At 33.3% G+C, this 18840-nt stretch overlaps 1 protein-coding gene across 1 annotated transcript; it reads left to right on the top strand.

The window, feature by feature from the left end:
• Window positions 1–284: 284 nt before the first annotated feature.
• LOC144838705 (acyl-CoA dehydrogenase family member 11-like) lies at window positions 285–15089 on the top strand. Its single transcript, XM_078694155.1, has 20 exons — window positions 285–300; window positions 802–940; window positions 1149–1248; window positions 1413–1538; window positions 1821–1982; window positions 6417–6593; window positions 7037–7163; window positions 7448–7599; window positions 8263–8369; window positions 8540–8663; window positions 9016–9084; window positions 9219–9357; window positions 9794–9901; window positions 10289–10387; window positions 10755–10818; window positions 10911–10996; window positions 13030–13098; window positions 13182–13336; window positions 13892–14008; window positions 14226–15089. Exons 2-20 carry the CDS (start codon window positions 819–821, stop codon window positions 14442–14444), a joined length of 2322 nt encoding a protein of 773 aa, XP_078550281.1. The 5' UTR covers window positions 285–300; window positions 802–818; the 3' UTR covers window positions 14445–15089.
• The last annotated feature ends 3751 nt before the right edge of the window (window positions 15090–18840 follow it).

The following is an 18840-nucleotide window of genomic DNA, read 5'->3' as shown; positions in this document are numbered from 1 at the left end:
TTAAAGCTCATTATAATAGATTTATTTACCAAGTCAAAACACATTCTGAACTATATGTGTTTCTTTTTTGTTATGCATAACTGCCGCAGTTACAAGATTAATGGTGATTTCGTACATGATATAAATTAATCCCGGGGCGCGCGTGTGTGTGAACCCAATCTTACATATCCAGGTCAGTGGAGTGAAATTGTCATGTCATGCTTGAGTAGTTTATTATCTAATCGCGCATACGCCCCCATGTGATCGAAGTCTACATGTAAACTTCGTGCATGTTGTGTGTTTATTGGATTCAAACGAAAAGTAAGGAAGGAATCTCTAAAAAACAGCAATTTATATGTTATTGAATTACTTAGCATTATGTTTTATAATTTGTCATGATATTTAATTCAGCTGGACCTCTAGTAGTAGGCTAGTTAGCGGTTAGCTAGGCCTAGGCCCCTAGACGATAATAAATAAGCCTGGTTATTTAGGCCTCCTATCTAGGCTAGCCTATAGGCCTATGCCTATTTAGTATTTTAATAAGACCTCTCCAGGGGGCTAGGTAGCTAGGCTAGTACTAGTAGTAGTAGGGGCCCTTTTTAGCCTACCTACCTAGACCTAGCTTGTTTAGAAAGTAGTAGTAGGCCTCCTAGCTTTTATTATGACGGCAGGCATATTGATTTAGTACTTTAGTCGGCCTACTGTATGTCACTAACCTAATTAATTAGCCTCTCTAGGCCTAGGAAGTATTTCATTTTGACAAACCATATTCCGAAAAGAGAACATTTATATTTCATTCAAATTAAATTTATTATGGTACAGCCTAGAGCGAATTGAAAATGGACCTGTCACAGGTGCGTGAAGAGCACAGATTTGATGAAGCGGCGCTCCATCAGTATCTTATTCAGAATGTTAACGATTTTCCAAAAACCTCAAGTCAACTAAAGATACATCAATACAGGTATTATATACATCATATCACATAATATACTGAATTAAAATATTATGCATATTTTTCCACCATTACATTGCCCATGTTATATCTAAACTGTTTATAGCAACAAATGTTTGTTATGACTGTAAAACAAATTTAACAGTAGGCCTTTGCAGCATACACCACCATTGGCCTTTGACCTTTTCATTAAATTATCACTTAATATAATTTGTAGAATGGGTCAATCCAATCCAACATTCCTTCTAGAGAAAGACGGACAGAAGTTTGTGATGCGAAAGAAGCCACCAGGACAGCTTTTGAAGGGAGCACATCAGGTATAATTCATTGAAAATAATAACCCCTGTTATCAACTTATGAATATTCATGCAATGAGTCTGAGGCGATTTCAGTATAGCCTTATCATAAACATTAAAAGGGCAAACAAATAAGTATACAGGTCACGTTTTTGTTATGATACCTTTCTTTATCTGTTTATTAGATTGATCGTGAATACCATATTCAAAAGGTGCTGTACAATATCGGATTCCCAGTACCAAAGCAGTATTGTTACTGTGCAGATGCTAAAATCATTGGTACTGAATTTTATGTGATGGAACATGTTGCTGTAAGTATATTAGGGAGCTTTCTATTTATGATGGCCTTTGACCTAACTAGGTCGGGTTAATCTATGTTAATAATGTTACAAAAAATGTGATGTGCCCATACGGACATGATGATGTCATATCACTGCCATATTTGGGCATATCACTACCATATTTAGGCACATCACTACCATATTTGGGCATATCACAATTTGTTTTGTCAAACTAGTTTGATAGTGTAGACAGAGCTACTACTGTATTTATACAGTACAAGTAGAATGTATCTTTACCATTTGTTCCTACAGGGAAGAATATTCCGTGACCCGAGTCTACCTGGAATTGAGCCCCGGGAAAGAACTAAGATCTACACGGCAATGGCTATGACACTCGCTCAACTACATGATGTATTTTGGAGAAGTCTTGACCTACAAAATTATGGAAGGCAAACTGATTACTGTAAAAGACAGGTACTCTTCCAAATCCTTCAAAGGAGTTTTTTTTTAAGTAGGAGAGAGGCAGTGGAAGAATTTTTTTTTTTTTTTTTTTCATTTCATTTATTTCACTATCATCATCGCAGCCTTAGCTGAATTACAAAGATATTTACATTTTCTCAATATTAAAATTTGTATAAAAGTATAAAACCAATGATAATTATATATAAAAAAGGAGGCAATTTACACAAGAAATACAATACAGGAACATTCAACAAGTTTAGCATTAAAATATTAAAATAGAAAAAAAAAAAAACACCAAAGAGGACCAATAAGAATTGCATAGCTGTACTGGGTGATATATAATGATTATTCATTTAGAAGCGAGATAAGGTATGGTATTGCACTTTTTCTATATCTTTCAACTCTGCATTTGGGTTGTTGATACTTTACACGTCTTAGTTTCATGTTACTTACATTCTTCACTGGAAACCATTTTCCAAAATGAATACTTTTTGAACAATTGAGAGCAAACTTATAGCATAGATTACGCCTTCTATCAGATAAAGTATCTAAAGAAAGATCATTGAGTGCTTGGTCATAACATATGTAGTCATTACACAATATTATTCTGCAAGCCCTTTTTTGGACAGATTCTATCATATCACTTTGTTTCTTAGTGAGACTAGAATGCCATACTGGGACAGCATATTCAACACTTGGTCTTATGTAACTCTTAAATACATCTACAAGATCAAATTTCGGAAGATTGAACTTTCTTAATCTACACAATATATGCAGACGTCTGCTGGCTTTCGATACAATTTCTTTAACATTACGGTCCCATTTGAGGTTGGCTTGTATCCATAAACCTAGTAACTTAGTTTCATTAACGATTTCAATTGTAGCATTACCAATCAAAAGGGGTTCATGTTCATATTGATTTCTTTGAAAGTTAAAATACATAGTTTTACATTTAGTTGGGTTAAGTTTTAGTTTGTTTTCATTAGACCATACATTCAGTAAAGCAACATCATTCTGAATTGAGGAAATTTCATCCTTTTTTACTATCTGTCCTATGCACAAATCATCTACATATTTCCAAGTTTTACATGGCGAGTCTTGCATGGCATCATTAATTAGAGCAAGAAAGATCATAGGCCCAAGGAGTGTGCCTTGAGGGACGCCACATGTTAGATTAACACTCATTGATAATGTGGATTTATAGCGTACTTGTTGGGTTCTGTTTGACAAAAAGCTAATTAACCACGGTACAATTTCAGGTCTACAGCCAAGTGTTACTAATTTAGAAACTGCTATTGTGTGGTCAACACAATCGAATGCTTTACTAAAGTCAGTTAAAACTAACTGACCAACAGATTTGGGAATGTTACTACCTTCATAGAACACATTTAGTAGATCAACCAAATTATGGGTTGTAGAAAAGTGTTTACGGCAACCATATTGGTTGTTATCAAGATTTTTCTCGATATCTGTTAAGAGCCATTTTTTAATGAAGCCCTCAGCTACCTTAGCTAGGATACATGTAAGCGAGATTGGTCGAAATTTGTCAACCCTAGTACAACCATTTTCTTTGGGAACAGGAGTAACAATAGCATCCTTCCACATAGTTGGGACATGACCCTCACTGAGGGAGGCATTTAAGATATTAGTCATAGGGATGCTTAGTTCGCATGCAAAATCTCTTATTAATCTGTTAGGCACATTATCAGGGCCCGGGGACTTATTTACTTTAACTTTTCTTAATTGATTGTACATTTCCCATTCTTTTACATTAGGGGGTTTATTGGCAGGTAAATACGTAGGAAGCTTACATAAATCAATACTAGGTCTGCTTTGGGAAGTTATAGCAAAATGGTTGTTTACAAAATTACTTATACCATGATAGTCATCCTGCGGAATATCCTCTACACTAATAAGTGGTTGGGGTTTAGTTTTATTAGCTAACATCTGCACGCCTTGGTGCCATTTATGGGGATTAGTAGCTTTTAAGTTTAATAAACGTTCATTGTAAAAGTTCATTTTGTCTTTCTTGATCACTTTTTGTACCATATTCCTATAGAATTTCCATTGCAGCGATTTACCATGATTAGTAAAAGCGTGTTGACGTTTCATTATAAGATCCTTTGCTTGTTGCGAAATCCATGGCTTATCAGTTGGATGTATCTTAATGGATTTAACCGGGAAGAAAGTGTTGATAGCAGAAGTCAATGACAAATAAAATGATTGCGTTTTCTGTTCAGTATTACTCGCGTTAATAACCTCGTTCCAGTCATGGGTAGTTATCCAACGGCCAAATTCTTCAACACTTCTCGCTTTCATTGGTCTGATTACACGCTTTTCGATTTTGTTGCTATTCGTCCTTGTAGTTGCTGACAACAGAACACAATTATGATCGCTAGCACCCATCGGCGACACAATTCGGGGATTGCAATAATACTGCTTCAGATTGGTGGCTATAATATCTAGTATTGCATCCCCTCGCGTTGGTTCTTTCACAATTTGTTTTAGGTTATGTGCACGGCATAGTGGGGCTAGGTCAGTTCTGTTCAGGTCCCCCATAATAATGAAGCCAGCGTCTGGGTGTTTAAGTTTAAGACTGTCAAGAGATTTAATAATATGATCCAAAAGCAGTTGTTGGTCAGAAGAATTAGGTGGAATATATATTCCACAAACTATAATAGAGGATACAGCTCTGGGGAGCCTCTTCGGTCTTATAAAAACCCAAACACACTCTAGCTCTTCGGGTACTACTATTTCAGGTATTCTTCGCGACAGAAATTCAGAATTAACATATACGGCCACTCCACCACCCTTCTTATGCGTTCTATGATAGGTATAAATATTGAAGTTGTTAATCATCAGTGCATCATCTGTTATTTGCGGTGTTTGCCAAGTCTCTGTGACAACTGCTAAATCAATACAATTTTGAAGTAGAAGGGTTTCTAGTTCGTCCACACGGTAGATTAAAGAACGCGGGTTAGTCAGGAAAATCGATGGGAGTGATGGCTGTAACTTTGTATAGTTGACTTTACGAAGTGAATTAGGGAATAAACTACTTAGAAAACGCCCTCGCTTGTTGTCTATATAATCAGAAGCACGTGTAACAGTGATAATAGTGGGAATTTTTCTGCGTATATTTACACCACCTCTTCTACCTCTACTTTTACGATAGATGCCAAGATTATTCAGCTTAGTGAGGGTTCCCTTAGGTAGGTATTGCTCCTTATTACGACGTTTAATGAAGGCTGATCCAATATAAAATAGCTCATGTCTGGAATAACGAGTCATTTTGGCTTGCTCAGTGGCTTGTGTATCATTCCAAGATAAGAATTAAATCCCTTTTCGTTAAAATTTGAGAACTTATCTCACCCCAACAACAGCAGTACAGATACAATGTTAAAAAGGGGAATTATCTCAATCCAACACCAACAGTACAGTTAAAATGTTAAAAAGTGGTTCCACATCAAAACATGAAAAGAAAAAGTACTTGCACAAAGTTAACATAAGATCACAAACACATAAAGATCATCATGCTACAGTCGCCCAATACTTCTGAAACCGCCAATTCTGTCGGTTGGTCTGGGCCTAGGCTAGGCTGCCCACTCGGCTTGCCAGAATTCTCCGCCGACAACCGTCCGACGATAGGTCGCGGCGAGCCCAGCCAGTATCCTGGTTATAGTTTCAGTTGTGGGCTTAGCAAGTTAATGTTCAGATTGCAATTTATAAGCATAACATGTAGCATTCAATCCACAGTACAATGCACAAATTTTACAACTAAAGCAACAGATGTCCACAAAACAACAAAAAACCAGTCACAAAAGAGGAATTCCAGAGCCAAAAAACTGTAAACTAATTAAGAATGGCGACAGCTATAAAGCGCCCTCTTTACAGATGAAGAACAATAATTTCATAACAAATAAACACTCTGTGCAACGAACCGTAACAGACTTCTGTGAATGCTCATTCATCTCATTGAATGGGAAGGAACATATCTATCAACTATTTTTAGTTCACCTACTAAAAACTTTTGATTCAATACTAATTGGTCAAGTAGTAGTAATGGGAGACTTTATGAAAGTGTAGTCTAAACATTTTTAAGATACACCAAACCATAGACAATGCTATTTTAAACAATCTTGGACATTGACATTTAAAAAATAGATATGCCAGGCCTTTTATAGGCCAATGTGTATTGTTCATTCTCAAGTGCCTTTATTTTACAAACTAGAGTTATACCACTGATAATAGAGCCTAAATGATGTGGGTTTTTTGTCATATCCGAAACAATCGGGAGAAATTGCACCTTTTTAGTGAGAGATGGGAGATCACTTGAAATATCAGGGAAACTTCTGTGATTATTTGGAAATTTGAGAGCTCTATGCATCAATTAGCTTGTATTATTAGAAAGATTAATTATTTTAAAGTAAGTCATTTCTGTCTTGTCAGGTTTCCACTTGGTCAAAACAGTATGAAGGAGCAACAAAGATGGCCTCCCTTCCTGGGGTCGCTAGTGCTAATGACCTCCTCAAGTGGCTTCCAGATAACATACCAAAAGATGCCAAGAACGCCTGCATTGTGCATGGAGACTTCAGGCTTGATAACCTAGTCTTTCACGAACGTATAGTAAGGCTAAGAATTTTGTTCATCATGTTTTTAAAAAATGCCCCCCATTTAATCTCAAGGTGCAACAGTCTGTTTCAATTAGTTTTACATTTGAAATAACTTTTACTATACTAATTCCGGTTTTGCCTGAAAGATTTACCGAAATAAATCATAACCAGAATTAAAAATGGTAATAGACACTCATTTCTTGTATTGGTAGACCTAGACCTACCAATGTTAACAAGATGGATCAGAGTATAGAGTATACAAGGGGATTGATAAAATACAATTATATATTTGACTTTTTTTGTATTTACACTTAGGATTTGGTAACTTGCTTTCTAAATTGTCAAAACACTTAGTAATAAAGATACTACATTTTTTTAAATTCTGAAAATGGCCCCATTGTGCACACAGCTACATTAAAGAAGTTTAATAATTGGTTTCTTTTATATTCTTGCTAGCCCACTGTCATTGCGGTACTGGACTGGGAGTTGTCAACGTTAGGGGATCCATTTGCTGATATTGCCTATAACTGCCTGCCTTACATTTGGCCTAAGAACATGCCTCTTACAATCTATGACCAAAATAGTATGTACTGTATTCACTTTTCTATCGCTTTTGATATAAATGTATAACCAATCAAATCAAGCTATTTTAAATTACGTATTCAATCGTGAAATTATAATTTAAAGGAAATGTCAGAGTTGTTGGAATATAATGTATAGTGCAGTGTTGAGAATTTGAAATTGTTTAGGTGAAATGGTGTAATTTGTCCTAAATCTCTGGGAAATCGAGACTGAAAATGAGTTTTTTATTGTTTGACTATGCAATTTTAAGGTGCATACATACATTTGTGTTCTTCTCGTTGATAGGTACGGTTGGTGATTTGTCGAGCATTGCTGGTATCCATTCACACGAGAACTATGTGAAGCTGTACTGCAAGTTCCGTATGATTCCACATCCAATACCAAACTGGCATTTTTACCAAGTTCTTGCATTCTTTAAATCCATGTCAATTATTCGGGTATGTTTACTATTTTCAAAAGTTGAAATTGCTACTGTTAAAACAACATAAAATGTTAAGATCTGGAGAGCAAAGAAGTGTATATCTAAAGCCCAGTATACACTAACAAACTTTACATATTTTTTTTGCAAACTAAGAGTTTGTCTATGTTGCAAGCTAAGATTTTCTAGTGTAGACTTCTAAAAACTAGTTTCTGCAGTTTTTCAAACTTTGGAAAACTTTTCACAACAAACGTGAGGTTTGCTTGAATAATCTCAACTTAATTATTTCCAAATTGCATGTGATTCAATAGTATTAAAAATTTAATTTAAAAAGAAGCAAAACGTTGAGAAAAACCAAAAGAGCAATGCTCTTTAATGTGGCTACCCTTATACATAATATCTATGTCTACACACACATATATATATATATTAAAAGAACTATATAATATTAATAAAACCATGACAGGACAATACATAAACAAATAAGACAAATTACATAACACAAAGCTAACTGTAGGAAAATATGTTGATAAAAACATATAGCATATATATATAGCATATAGCTGATAAAAACACAGAATTGTAAATATAAAATGAAATAAGATGTTTTTTGTATTGAGGTTTAAAAATATTAACACTATTGGTGTTACCTTACTTTTAAGTTGTATGTATTTTGTTATAGGGTGTATATGCAAGAAGAGTGCTAGGCAATGCTAGTTCAGATATTGCATCTAATTTCCAGGATAGTGTTAAAAACCTTGCTAACACTGCTATGGACCTGGTACGAAGGTAATAATAATAATAATAATATTCTAGACGCTTTATTTCAAATGACTATCTGCACTTTCTGACGGAATATACAGATGTGTGTAAATTGTCCTTTACTATTATCTAACCAGAAATATTAGTTTAAATTGAAATATTAAAATTAAATTTATTTTCAATTTATTATTTTATAGCTATGATATGGACAATTATAGCGATTTGCCAATCCTACAAACTCAACCAATGTCGGCTAAAGGGAGGAAGATTCTAGAAGACGTCAAAGAATTTATAAAACAACATGTCTACCCAGCGGAAGAGGTGAGAAACATTTTGAATTTAAAGGATAAGTTTGTATGGACAGAATTATACAACATGAAAAATTCCTTACACTGTAGAGAAAACAGGTCTAAAGGTTGTTGAGCCATTGTTGTAATTAAATGATAATTTGCAAAACATTTGCTTGTTTGTGTTTTTTTATCACATTAAAATGATGTGAAATAGATAATTTAAGAGGGCGCTGAACATCAGATATTCATATATCGGAATCTAGTGTAAATGTCATAGAAATTTATTCAAAATTCGTTTCTGATTTTGTTATATTATTACAAATACAAGTGCCTTCCAAAACATCTTGGTTACTCAGGCTTGTGCAATTTATTTCATATTTCAGATATATTATCAGCAACTTAAGGAGTCTGCCACACCATGGACAGTTATTCCTATTATGGAACAACTTAAGGTTTGAAAATTATATTGTATTTTAATTATATAATATTGAAAGACATTTTTAGTTGGTTTCATAATAAAAATAAATATGTTATAAGAAAATGCAGTAAATTACAATTTCTAACACAGAATTCATTTGTTCTGTAGGCCAAGGCAAGGAAGGCTGGTTTATGGAACTTGTTCCTGCCAGGTGTGAGTGGCATTAGTGTACTAGAGTATGCCTACATGGCGGAGGAAATGGGCAGATCACCTATAGCATCAGAGGTGTTCAACTGCAGTGCTCCAGGTAAAATTATAAACTTTTTTTATTCATCTGTACATTTCAAAAACACATCATTTTCATTAAGGAATTTTGAAGTTGCCACACAAATAAAAGAAACTGTAATCCACATTTTTTCCATTATAATTAATTAGGAAAAATAAGCACCCACATCCTACTCAGATAGTTTAATATACCCTACCCAGACAATCCCAGTCATGTTGATACTCGCTTACAGTAGTCCCCGCATTTTGACCTCTAAATTGTATCCAAGGTAGCAGATAATTTTCAATTTTCATATAAATATTTCCAGTAAAATTGCAGCCATTTTATACGACATAATGGATGCATGCAGTAGGAAAAATTTGTATGCAACAAACAAATTATAACAAATTATATAATCTCTTTCTCTTTTAAATAAAACAAAAATTGATAAAAACACATTATTATTTGAATTTTACAGATACTGGCAATATGGAGGTGCTTCATATGTATGGAAACGAGGAACAAAAGAAAACCTGGCTTGAACCATTGCTAAATGGAAAAATACGATCTTGTTTCGGCATGACAGGTATGCTCAAGTTGATTATTTGAAAACTATTTATGTGACCACCAAAGTGACATAGATTTGAGTTGAAACCTGCTGAGATATTCGTGTGTTTACTAGTCTAAATACATGACTCCTTGTTTTGTCAATAATAAGCAAAAAGATTAACACAAATACAGTAGAACATCTCTTTTACGCTTACCCCTATTAAGGGAATAATTTCTCAGGAAACAAACAAGTTCAAGTATATGTTTAACACTACAGCAAATCCCTATTCAAGAGACACCCTTATTAAAGGGACACTTTTTTAGTCCCGAAAGGTGTCCCCTTAATAGGGGTTGTACTGTATTCCCATTTTCTGTTGAAAATTGTTTCATATTTTATATTATGGTGGTGTTTTTATTCTTGTAGAACCACAGGTTGCCTCAAGCGATGCCACCAACATGGAATGTACTATGCAAAGAGTTGGTGATGAGTATGTGATCAATGGACGCAAATGGTGGAGTAGTGGTATGACAACTATGTTTCTATTTAATAATAAATATCTACGTACCACAACGAGGGTGTACTAAAAGATGAGGGCGTATAAACTTGTTGCCCGTGACTACAATTGAGGACGAGTGTTGTTCCGCCTTACCATTCCGGGGCCATTAAAGAGTCGCTATCCAATCAAATTTCAACAATACCATGCAATCTCCAGTGTTCTAATGGTTAGAACATATCAAGCAGAAGGTCCAAGTTCAAATCTCAGTTGGGCTGGCTTTTTCTTAATTTATTTAATATTCAGTATGTCACCAGGCAGTTTCTTTTGTGCCTGAAATTTAGATTTAAAGCACATAGTTAACACAATTCCCTATTGTTTTTTTGTCCATATAAGGTGCTGGTGACCCCAGGTGTAAGCTGATTATACTAATGACTAGAGCAGGTGATATGAAAAGCAGGTAAAGTTAATTTGCATAAATTTAACAAGCATCTGTAAACCAATCAGAATTGTAATAGCATCAGTAACTACCTCATTTTTAATTTGTTACAGGCATTCTAGTCACAGTATGATTATTGTTCCCATGGAAACCCCAGGAATCACTAAGATTCGACCTTTGTCCGTCTATGGTTCAGAAGGTAGGTTATAAAATGTTTGATACTGTATTATTATTTTTTCTTATTTATTACTTCTTTTTTTCTTATTTATTACTTATACGTAATTATCATGCTAATTATTGCCTCGTTTAAATACAACCTGTGTTATTGGTATATAAATACTTTAGACGTTGATTTCAGTTCTGATGATGAGAATAGTATTCTCAAAACATGTCACGGTATTGTAAGGCAGTTTGCCTGTTCATCAAATGCCTCATAATTAATTTGGATTTCAACTCCAAAGTTTGGTGGTATCATACATGATTTATACTTACCAAAGGAAGGTTATAAAATGTTTAATATTACTTCTTTCTCTTTTATTTACTACTTTATAGTTATTTTGTCTTTTTTTCTTTTTCTTTTTAGTTATCCGCTTGGTAGAGCGGATAACTCCTTGTTACTGTATGGGATCAATATTTTTTTTCTGTATTATTCTTGGATCCTTCCTTCCTTTTTGTGAGTCGCGTTTCTCTAAAATGTGTAAACATAACATTTCATAACTTTGACAACATATGGGCATTTACGTGAAGTTGTGCACCTCCTATTTTTGAATGACGTCATAGTTGCGCAACGTGACTTACGCGCAATTTTATGAATTTCAATGATTGATTATAGATTAAAAACCAAAAGTCATTTAGTATTGACACTTTGACAAAATTTAAGTCATATCAGGGGCAAACTTTCTACGGATTAAAAATGGCATGTTTCACAAGAAGTTACGCGCGCACGTGCATTTAAAATTTCAAAATGCGCAAAATTAATTTCTAATCAACTTTTTATGCGTTTCTTGTCATTTTGAGCATGTCAAAAATTCCCACGGGCGCGCAATTTTTTACGCACGCGGTGCGCACGTAGCGTTAAAAACATATTTTTTTCTCTTGAATTATATTTTTCAAGTCTTTCCTAGTAATTTTGAAAACAATTTAGACCTTTTCCAGTTTAAATAACGCCATACGAACACGTTGAATTAGACAATTCGTGCGCGTTTTTTATGAAAAAGCTTAAAAAATCGTCAAAATTATGTCTTTTTTTAAACAGTCATAGTTTCTAAAGTAAACCGTGAACCGTTTATTTTTATTACAAAATCTAGAAGTTGATGAGTTGTAGATATCGGATCATGCATCGATAAGGCTAAAAAAACATTGTGACGTCATCGTATGGCCACACGAATGTAAAATATAGGATTTTTGTCTCTTTCGTTATTGCTCATCACATTCAATGGAGCGCATCACGCTTATCTGTATTCCTTTTTCGCCTAAATTTATATATTGTGTAGGTCAATCAACTTTCTTTAGCATGAGATAAAAATATTTTAATTTTTATGACGTCATCATGCCTAAAAATTTTAATTACGTGGGTCATTAATTTCATCTTTACAGTAAATTTTAATCTGTAATAGCTCGTAAGAATAAAATGTGATAATCACGATTAAAACGTTTTCTGGAAGCTATTGGATTGTAGATACGAATTCATGTAAACATTTTGCCAATCGGATGTTGTGACGTCATCATATGGCCAGTTGAATAAAAAAAGTCGTATTTTCATATTTTGCGTAATAGTTCATCACATTTAAAAGGGTGCGCATCTATATTTTACGTATTCAAATTTCTTCTACACGTTAATATGTTGTTCCTGAGATAATTTCCTTCAGAAATTGCTATTTAAGTGTTTCATTTTGATACCGTCGCCATGTTAAAAATTGGAATAAATGGCGGGTCCCGTAATTTCACCTATTCTACACTGTATGTAATATGTATACAGATTATACTCTTTGCATGTATATACTATATGACACAAATTGACAGAATTCAGCACTAACAGCATATCATATTCTTCAGTTCTTGTCATAATGCCATAATCTTTATCTGTGTGCAATATTCCAACGTATGACGTGCACGTGGCGTTTGTCGTGGTGCGGATAACTAACTCGTCAAAGTGACGAGTTTCATGTCTAGTCTTTCTTTTTCTTATTTACATATTTCTTACTTACTTTTTTTATTTTTTTTTTTCATTAGATCCTCCTCACGGCCATCTGGAATTGAAATTTGAAAATGTTCGTGTACCTGCTTCCAATCTCATCCTTGGTAAATATTTTATTCTTTTATTTTATGTATTGTAATTCAATTTGTAATGTGATGTACCCCTTTCAATTGTTGTAATTTTTCAGGTGAAGGACGTGGTTTTGAGATAGCTCAAGGAAGGCTAGGCCCTGGTCGTATACACCATTGTATGAGACTGATAGGTTTAGCCGAGAGGTCACTTGGCCTCCTTTGCGACAGAGCTTTTCAGAGAAAGGCGTTTAAAAAAAGGCTAATTGAAATGGTAAGAAAGAGACAACTTTTGTGCAAGAAACATTTTTAGTAAATTTAGTGATTACTAATAATTAAAATTATAATATTGCCTTTTATTGTTTATAACAATAAGGCAAATTATCGATACAATGAAAAATAAGACATTTTAATTTATATAATATACCATGTATCCTCTGGTATAATCCCATTATCCCTAGAACACAAATTTGGGGGTGAGAGGACCCGAGGGAAAATGATTGGTAAGCATTTCTTGTAAAAACTCATCTGAACTGGCTAGATAGAGGCCTACAACTATGCCAAAAGTCAATACTGTGACTATACCCGTTGATATGCCAGCTTGTGAATAAATGGGGGGTAGGATTAGACCAGAAGTGGGATTGTACCCAAGGATATACAGTAATAATTTTTTTTACTTTCTGCCTTCCCATAATTGCTTAGAGAGCCACTACTTTTGCCGATCTTGCTGGCCTTTGTAAAGAGGCAAAGAGTAATTTTAATCATTTTTATTAATGTTTTTTTTTAAATAGCAAAATACATAAAAATGAAATTATTAAATATTTTACAGGGTGTAATACAGCACAAAATAGCCGAGTGCCGTATATCTATTGATCAAGCTCGATTATTGGTTCTGAAAGCGGCGCATACCATTGATGTTAAGGGGGTGAAAGCTGCAAGACAACAGGTAAATTATAAGAAACCATTATCAAACTCACTTAGCAAAAATGTCTTTTTATATAGTCATTGAATTTGCTTAAGTCTGTTTTCAAAATTTTGAAATACTTTTTACATTTTTATTCATTCGTTCATTACGATAAATACTAAACTCCATCGAACCAACATATAAATTATGCATAATTTTACTGTATAAATTTCAATGATTTGATGCTTGTTTATTACAGGTTGCTATGATAAAAGTAGTAGTACCACGCATGGCCGTGTCCGTGATAGACGAAGCAATTCAAGTGCATGGGGGAGCCGGCGTTTCAAGTGATACACCGCTAGCCGGCTTCTACGCCATCGCTCGATCATTGAGGATTGCTGATGGACCGGATGAAGTCCATCTATCACAGATTGCCAAGCAAGAGATTTTAGCGCAAAGTAAGAAGTCAATGTTGTAATTGAAGATACACTTCATAATAATTACATAATCTCTATTTTTACACAACCCATTTTAGAGGTACTGTGTATGAAATCATTAAAAATCAAACATTTATATTGTGGCATTTCTAAAAAGATGATTAAAGGTGCATTTTTTCCTGAAATACAGTAAATGAGTTTAGTTTAATTTTAAATGAATCAAAAGTGGGTGAAAGTTTGAGTTTGTTGCAAAAAGAGTTCCGCCATGGAATGGTAGTTTACCTATACAAAAATGAAATACCAAATATTGTTATTTTTGATAAATGTAAATGATCAGTTTATTGTGATTTTAAAAGCAAATACTAAACAAAACAATATGCAACTACATAGGAATAAGTTATATAGATAATTAATTATATAAGAAATAAAGAAAATTATATTGACTAATGAATAATTGTCTATAAACTGTAAGTAGCGAATAAAATATTTTCTTTTTTTTTTCAAAAAAAAATGCATATAATTGAGAGGTAATTTTAAAATAAATTCGTATATGAAGTAAATGATTTGAATAAATAAGTTATATAATTAAGGTAGTTTGAAAATAGTTTATGTAATATAAATTATGTAATTTGCATTATAAATTATATAATTTGCATATAATTTAAATAATTTAAATACTGTATGAATTATGACTATTGATTATGCTATATTTTTTATTAATTTTCATATAATTTAGATATTAAATTTAAAAATAATTATGTAATATCCATATATTGTCATTCATATTAAAACCTATAGTAATATATACCTCATGATTAGGCATATTTTAAAATTAATATTTTCTTTTTTATAAATATCACCCAATATAATACTTCAATATTTATGCGATATTATTGCCATATATTGTGTTATCATCATCTTATAGTGTCATAGTAACTAGTTATGTCAAAAAATAAAATGGTCCTAATTTGGCAATTTTTCTAAAATTTCCCTGTACTATAGTACAAGGATTTTTTCGAAAATTGGTCAAAATATCCACTTTTTAAATTCAATATTTATGCGATAATATTGCCATATATTGTGTTATCATCATCTTATAGTGCCATAGTAACTAGTTATGTCAAAAAATAAAAGGGTCGAAATTTGGCCATTTTTCGAAAATTTTCCTGTACTATAATAATATAGTAGTATATATAATTTTTAACTTTTTATTATTATTCGACTCTGGGCATCTTTATTATGCTATAGTAACCATTTATGTCAAAAAATAAAAGAGTCAAAATTCGGTAATTTTTCGAAAATTTCCCTGTACAGGGATTTTTTAAAAAAATGGCAATTTTTCGCCTTTTTATTTTACGATAAAACTGGTTACTATAGCACAATTGACATGCGCAGAACGCATTGTTCGACTCTGCGCATGTTTATTATGCTATAGTAACCATTTATTTAAAAAGTGGTTACTATAGCACAATTAACATGCGCAGAACGCATTATTCGACTCTGCGCATGTTTATTATGCTATAGTAGTAACCATTTATGTCAAAAAATAAAAGGGTCGAAATTCGGTCATTTTTCGAAAATTTCCCTGTACTATAGTACAGGGATTGTTCCAAAAAATGGCCATTTTTCGCCTTTTTATTTTTCGATAAAACTGGTTACTATAGCACAATTGACATGCGCAGAACGCATTATTCGACTCTGCGCATGTTTATTATGCTATAGTAACCATTTATTTCAAAAGTGGTTACTATAGCACAATTAACATGCGCAGAACGCATTATTCGACTCTGCGTATGTTTATTATGCTATAGTAACCATTTATGTCAAAAAATAAAAGGGTCGAAATTCGGCTATTTTTCGAAAATTTCCCTGTACTATAGTACAGGGATTTTTTCAAAAAATGGCCATTTTTCGCCTTATTATTTTTCGATAAAACTGGTTACAATAGCACAATTGACATGCGCAGAACGCATTATTCGACTCTGCGCATGTTTATTATGCTATAGTAACCATTTATGTCAAAAGTTGTTACTATAGCACAATTAACATGCGCAGAACGCATTATTTGACTCTGCGCATGTTTATTATGCTATAGTAACCATTTATGTCAAAAAATAAAAGGGTCGAAATTCGGTCATTTTTCGAAAATTTCCCTGTACTATAGTACAGGGATTTTTTTTTAAAAATGGCCAATTTTCGACTTTTTTATTTTTCGATAAAACTGGTTACTATAGCACAATTGACATGCGCAGAACGCATTATTCGACTCTGCGCGTGTTTATTATGCTATAGTAACCATTTATGTCAAAAAATAAAAGGGTCGAAATTCGGCCATTTTTCGAAAATTTCTCTGTACTATAGTACAGGGATTTTTTCAAAAAATGGCCATTTTTCGCCTTTTTATTTTTCGATAAAACTGGTTACTATAGCACAATTGACATGCGCAGAACGCATTATTCGACTCTGCGCATGTTTATTATGCTATAGTAACCATTTATTTCAAAAGTGGTTACTATAGCACAATTAACATGCGCAGAACGCATTATTCGACTCTGCGCATGTTTATTATGCTATATTAACCATTTATGTCAAAAAATAAAAGGGTCGAAATTCGGCCATTTTTGGAAAATTTCCCTGTACTATTGTACAGGGATTTTTTTCAAAAAATGGCCATTTTTCGCCTTTTTATTTTTCGATAAAACTGGTTACTATAGCACAATTGACATGCGCAGAACGCATTATTCGACTCTTCGCATGTTTATTATGCTATAGTAACCATTTATGTCAAAAAATAAAAGGGTCGAAATTCGGCCATTTTTCGAAAATTTCCCTGTACTATAGTACAGGGATTTTTTCAAAAAATGGCCATTTTTCGCCTTTTTATTTTTCGATAAAATGTTTATTATGCTATAGTAACCATTTATTTCAAAAGTGGTTACTATAGCACAATTAACATGCGCAGAACGCATTATTCGACTCTGCGCATGTTTATTATGCTATATTAACCATTTATGTCAAAAAATAAAAGGGTCGAAATTCGGCCATTTTTGGAAAATTTCCCTGTACTATAGTACAGGGATTTTTTTTCAAAAAATGGCCATTTTTCGCCTTTTTATTTTTCGATAAAACTGGTTACTATAGCCCAATTGACATGCGCATAACGCATTATTCGACTCTGCGCATGTTTATTATGCTATAGTAACCATTTATGTCAAAAAATAAAAGGGTCGAAATTCGGCCATTTTTGGAAAATTTCCCTGTACTATATAGTACAGGGATTTTTTCAAAAAATGGCCATTTTTCGCCTTTTTATTTTTCGATAAAACTGGTTACTATAGCACAATTGACATGCGCAGAACGCATTATTCGACTCTGTGCATGTTTATTATGCTATAGTAACCATTTATTTTTAAAGTGGTTACTATAGCACAATTAACATGCGCAGAACGCATTATTCGACTCTGCGCATGTTTATTATGCTATATTAACCATTTATGTCAAAAAATAAAAGGGTCGAAATTCGGCCATTTTTGGAAAATTTCCCTGTACTATAGTACAGGGATTTTTTCAAAAAACGGCCATTTTTCGCCTTTTTATTTTTCGATAAAACTGGTTACTATAGCACAATTGACATGAGCAGAACGCATTATTCGACTCTGCGCATGTTTATTATGCTATAGTAACCATTTATTTCAAAAGTGGTTACTATAGCACAATTAACATGCGCAGAACGCATTATTCGACTCTGCGCGTGTTTATTATGCTATAGTAACCATTTATGTCAAAAAATAAAAGGGTCGAAATTCGGCCATTTTTGGAAAATTTCCCTGTACTATAGTACAGGGATTTTTTCAAAAAATGGCAATTTTTCGCCTTTTTATTTTTCGATAAAACTGGTTACTTTACCACAATTGGCATCCGCAGAACGCATTACTCGACTCTGCGCATGTTTATTATACTATATTAACCATTTATGTCAAAAAATAAAAGGGTCGAAATTCGGTCATTTTTCGAAAATTTCCCTGTACTATAGTACAGGGATTTTTTCAAAAAATGGCCAATTTTCGACCATTTTAATTTTCGATAAAACTGGTTACTATAGCACAATTGACATGCGCAGAACGCATTATTCGACACTGCGCATGTTTATTATGCTATAGTAACCATTTATGTCAAAAGTGGTTACTATAGCACAATTAACATGCGCAGAACGCATTATTCGACTCTGCGCATGTTTATTATGCTATAGTAACCATTTATGTCAAAAAATAAAAGGGTCGAAATTCGGCCATTTTTGGAAAATTTCCCTGTACTATAGTACAGGGATTTTTTCAAAAAATGGCAATTTTTCGCATTTTTATTTTTCGATAAAACTGGTTACTTTACCACAATTGGCATCCGCAGAACGCATTACTCGACTCTGCGCATGTTTATTAT

Source organism: Antedon bifida, chromosome 3 (assembly GCF_963402885.1).
Source record: "Antedon bifida chromosome 3, ecAntBifi1.1, whole genome shotgun sequence".
Classification (NCBI taxonomy): Eukaryota; Metazoa; Echinodermata; class Crinoidea; order Comatulida; family Antedonidae; genus Antedon; species Antedon bifida.
This window is presented reverse-complemented; position numbering and strand designations above follow the sequence as displayed.

What these genes read in the sequence shown, in the direction of transcription:
- LOC144838705 (XM_078694155.1), top strand. Translation starts at nt 819, where the DNA reads ATGGACCTGTCACAGGTGCGTGAAGAGCACAGATTTGATGAAGCGGCG. An exon ending in TAGTCTTTCACGAACGTATA is followed by an intron (nt 6,594 to 7,036) that starts GTAAGGCTAAGA and finishes TATTCTTGCTAG; the next exon opens with CCCACTGTCATTGCGGTACT. An exon ending in TGCTTCCAATCTCATCCTTG is followed by an intron (nt 13,099 to 13,181) that starts GTAAATATTTTA and finishes GTAATTTTTCAG; the next exon opens with GTGAAGGACGTGGTTTTGAG.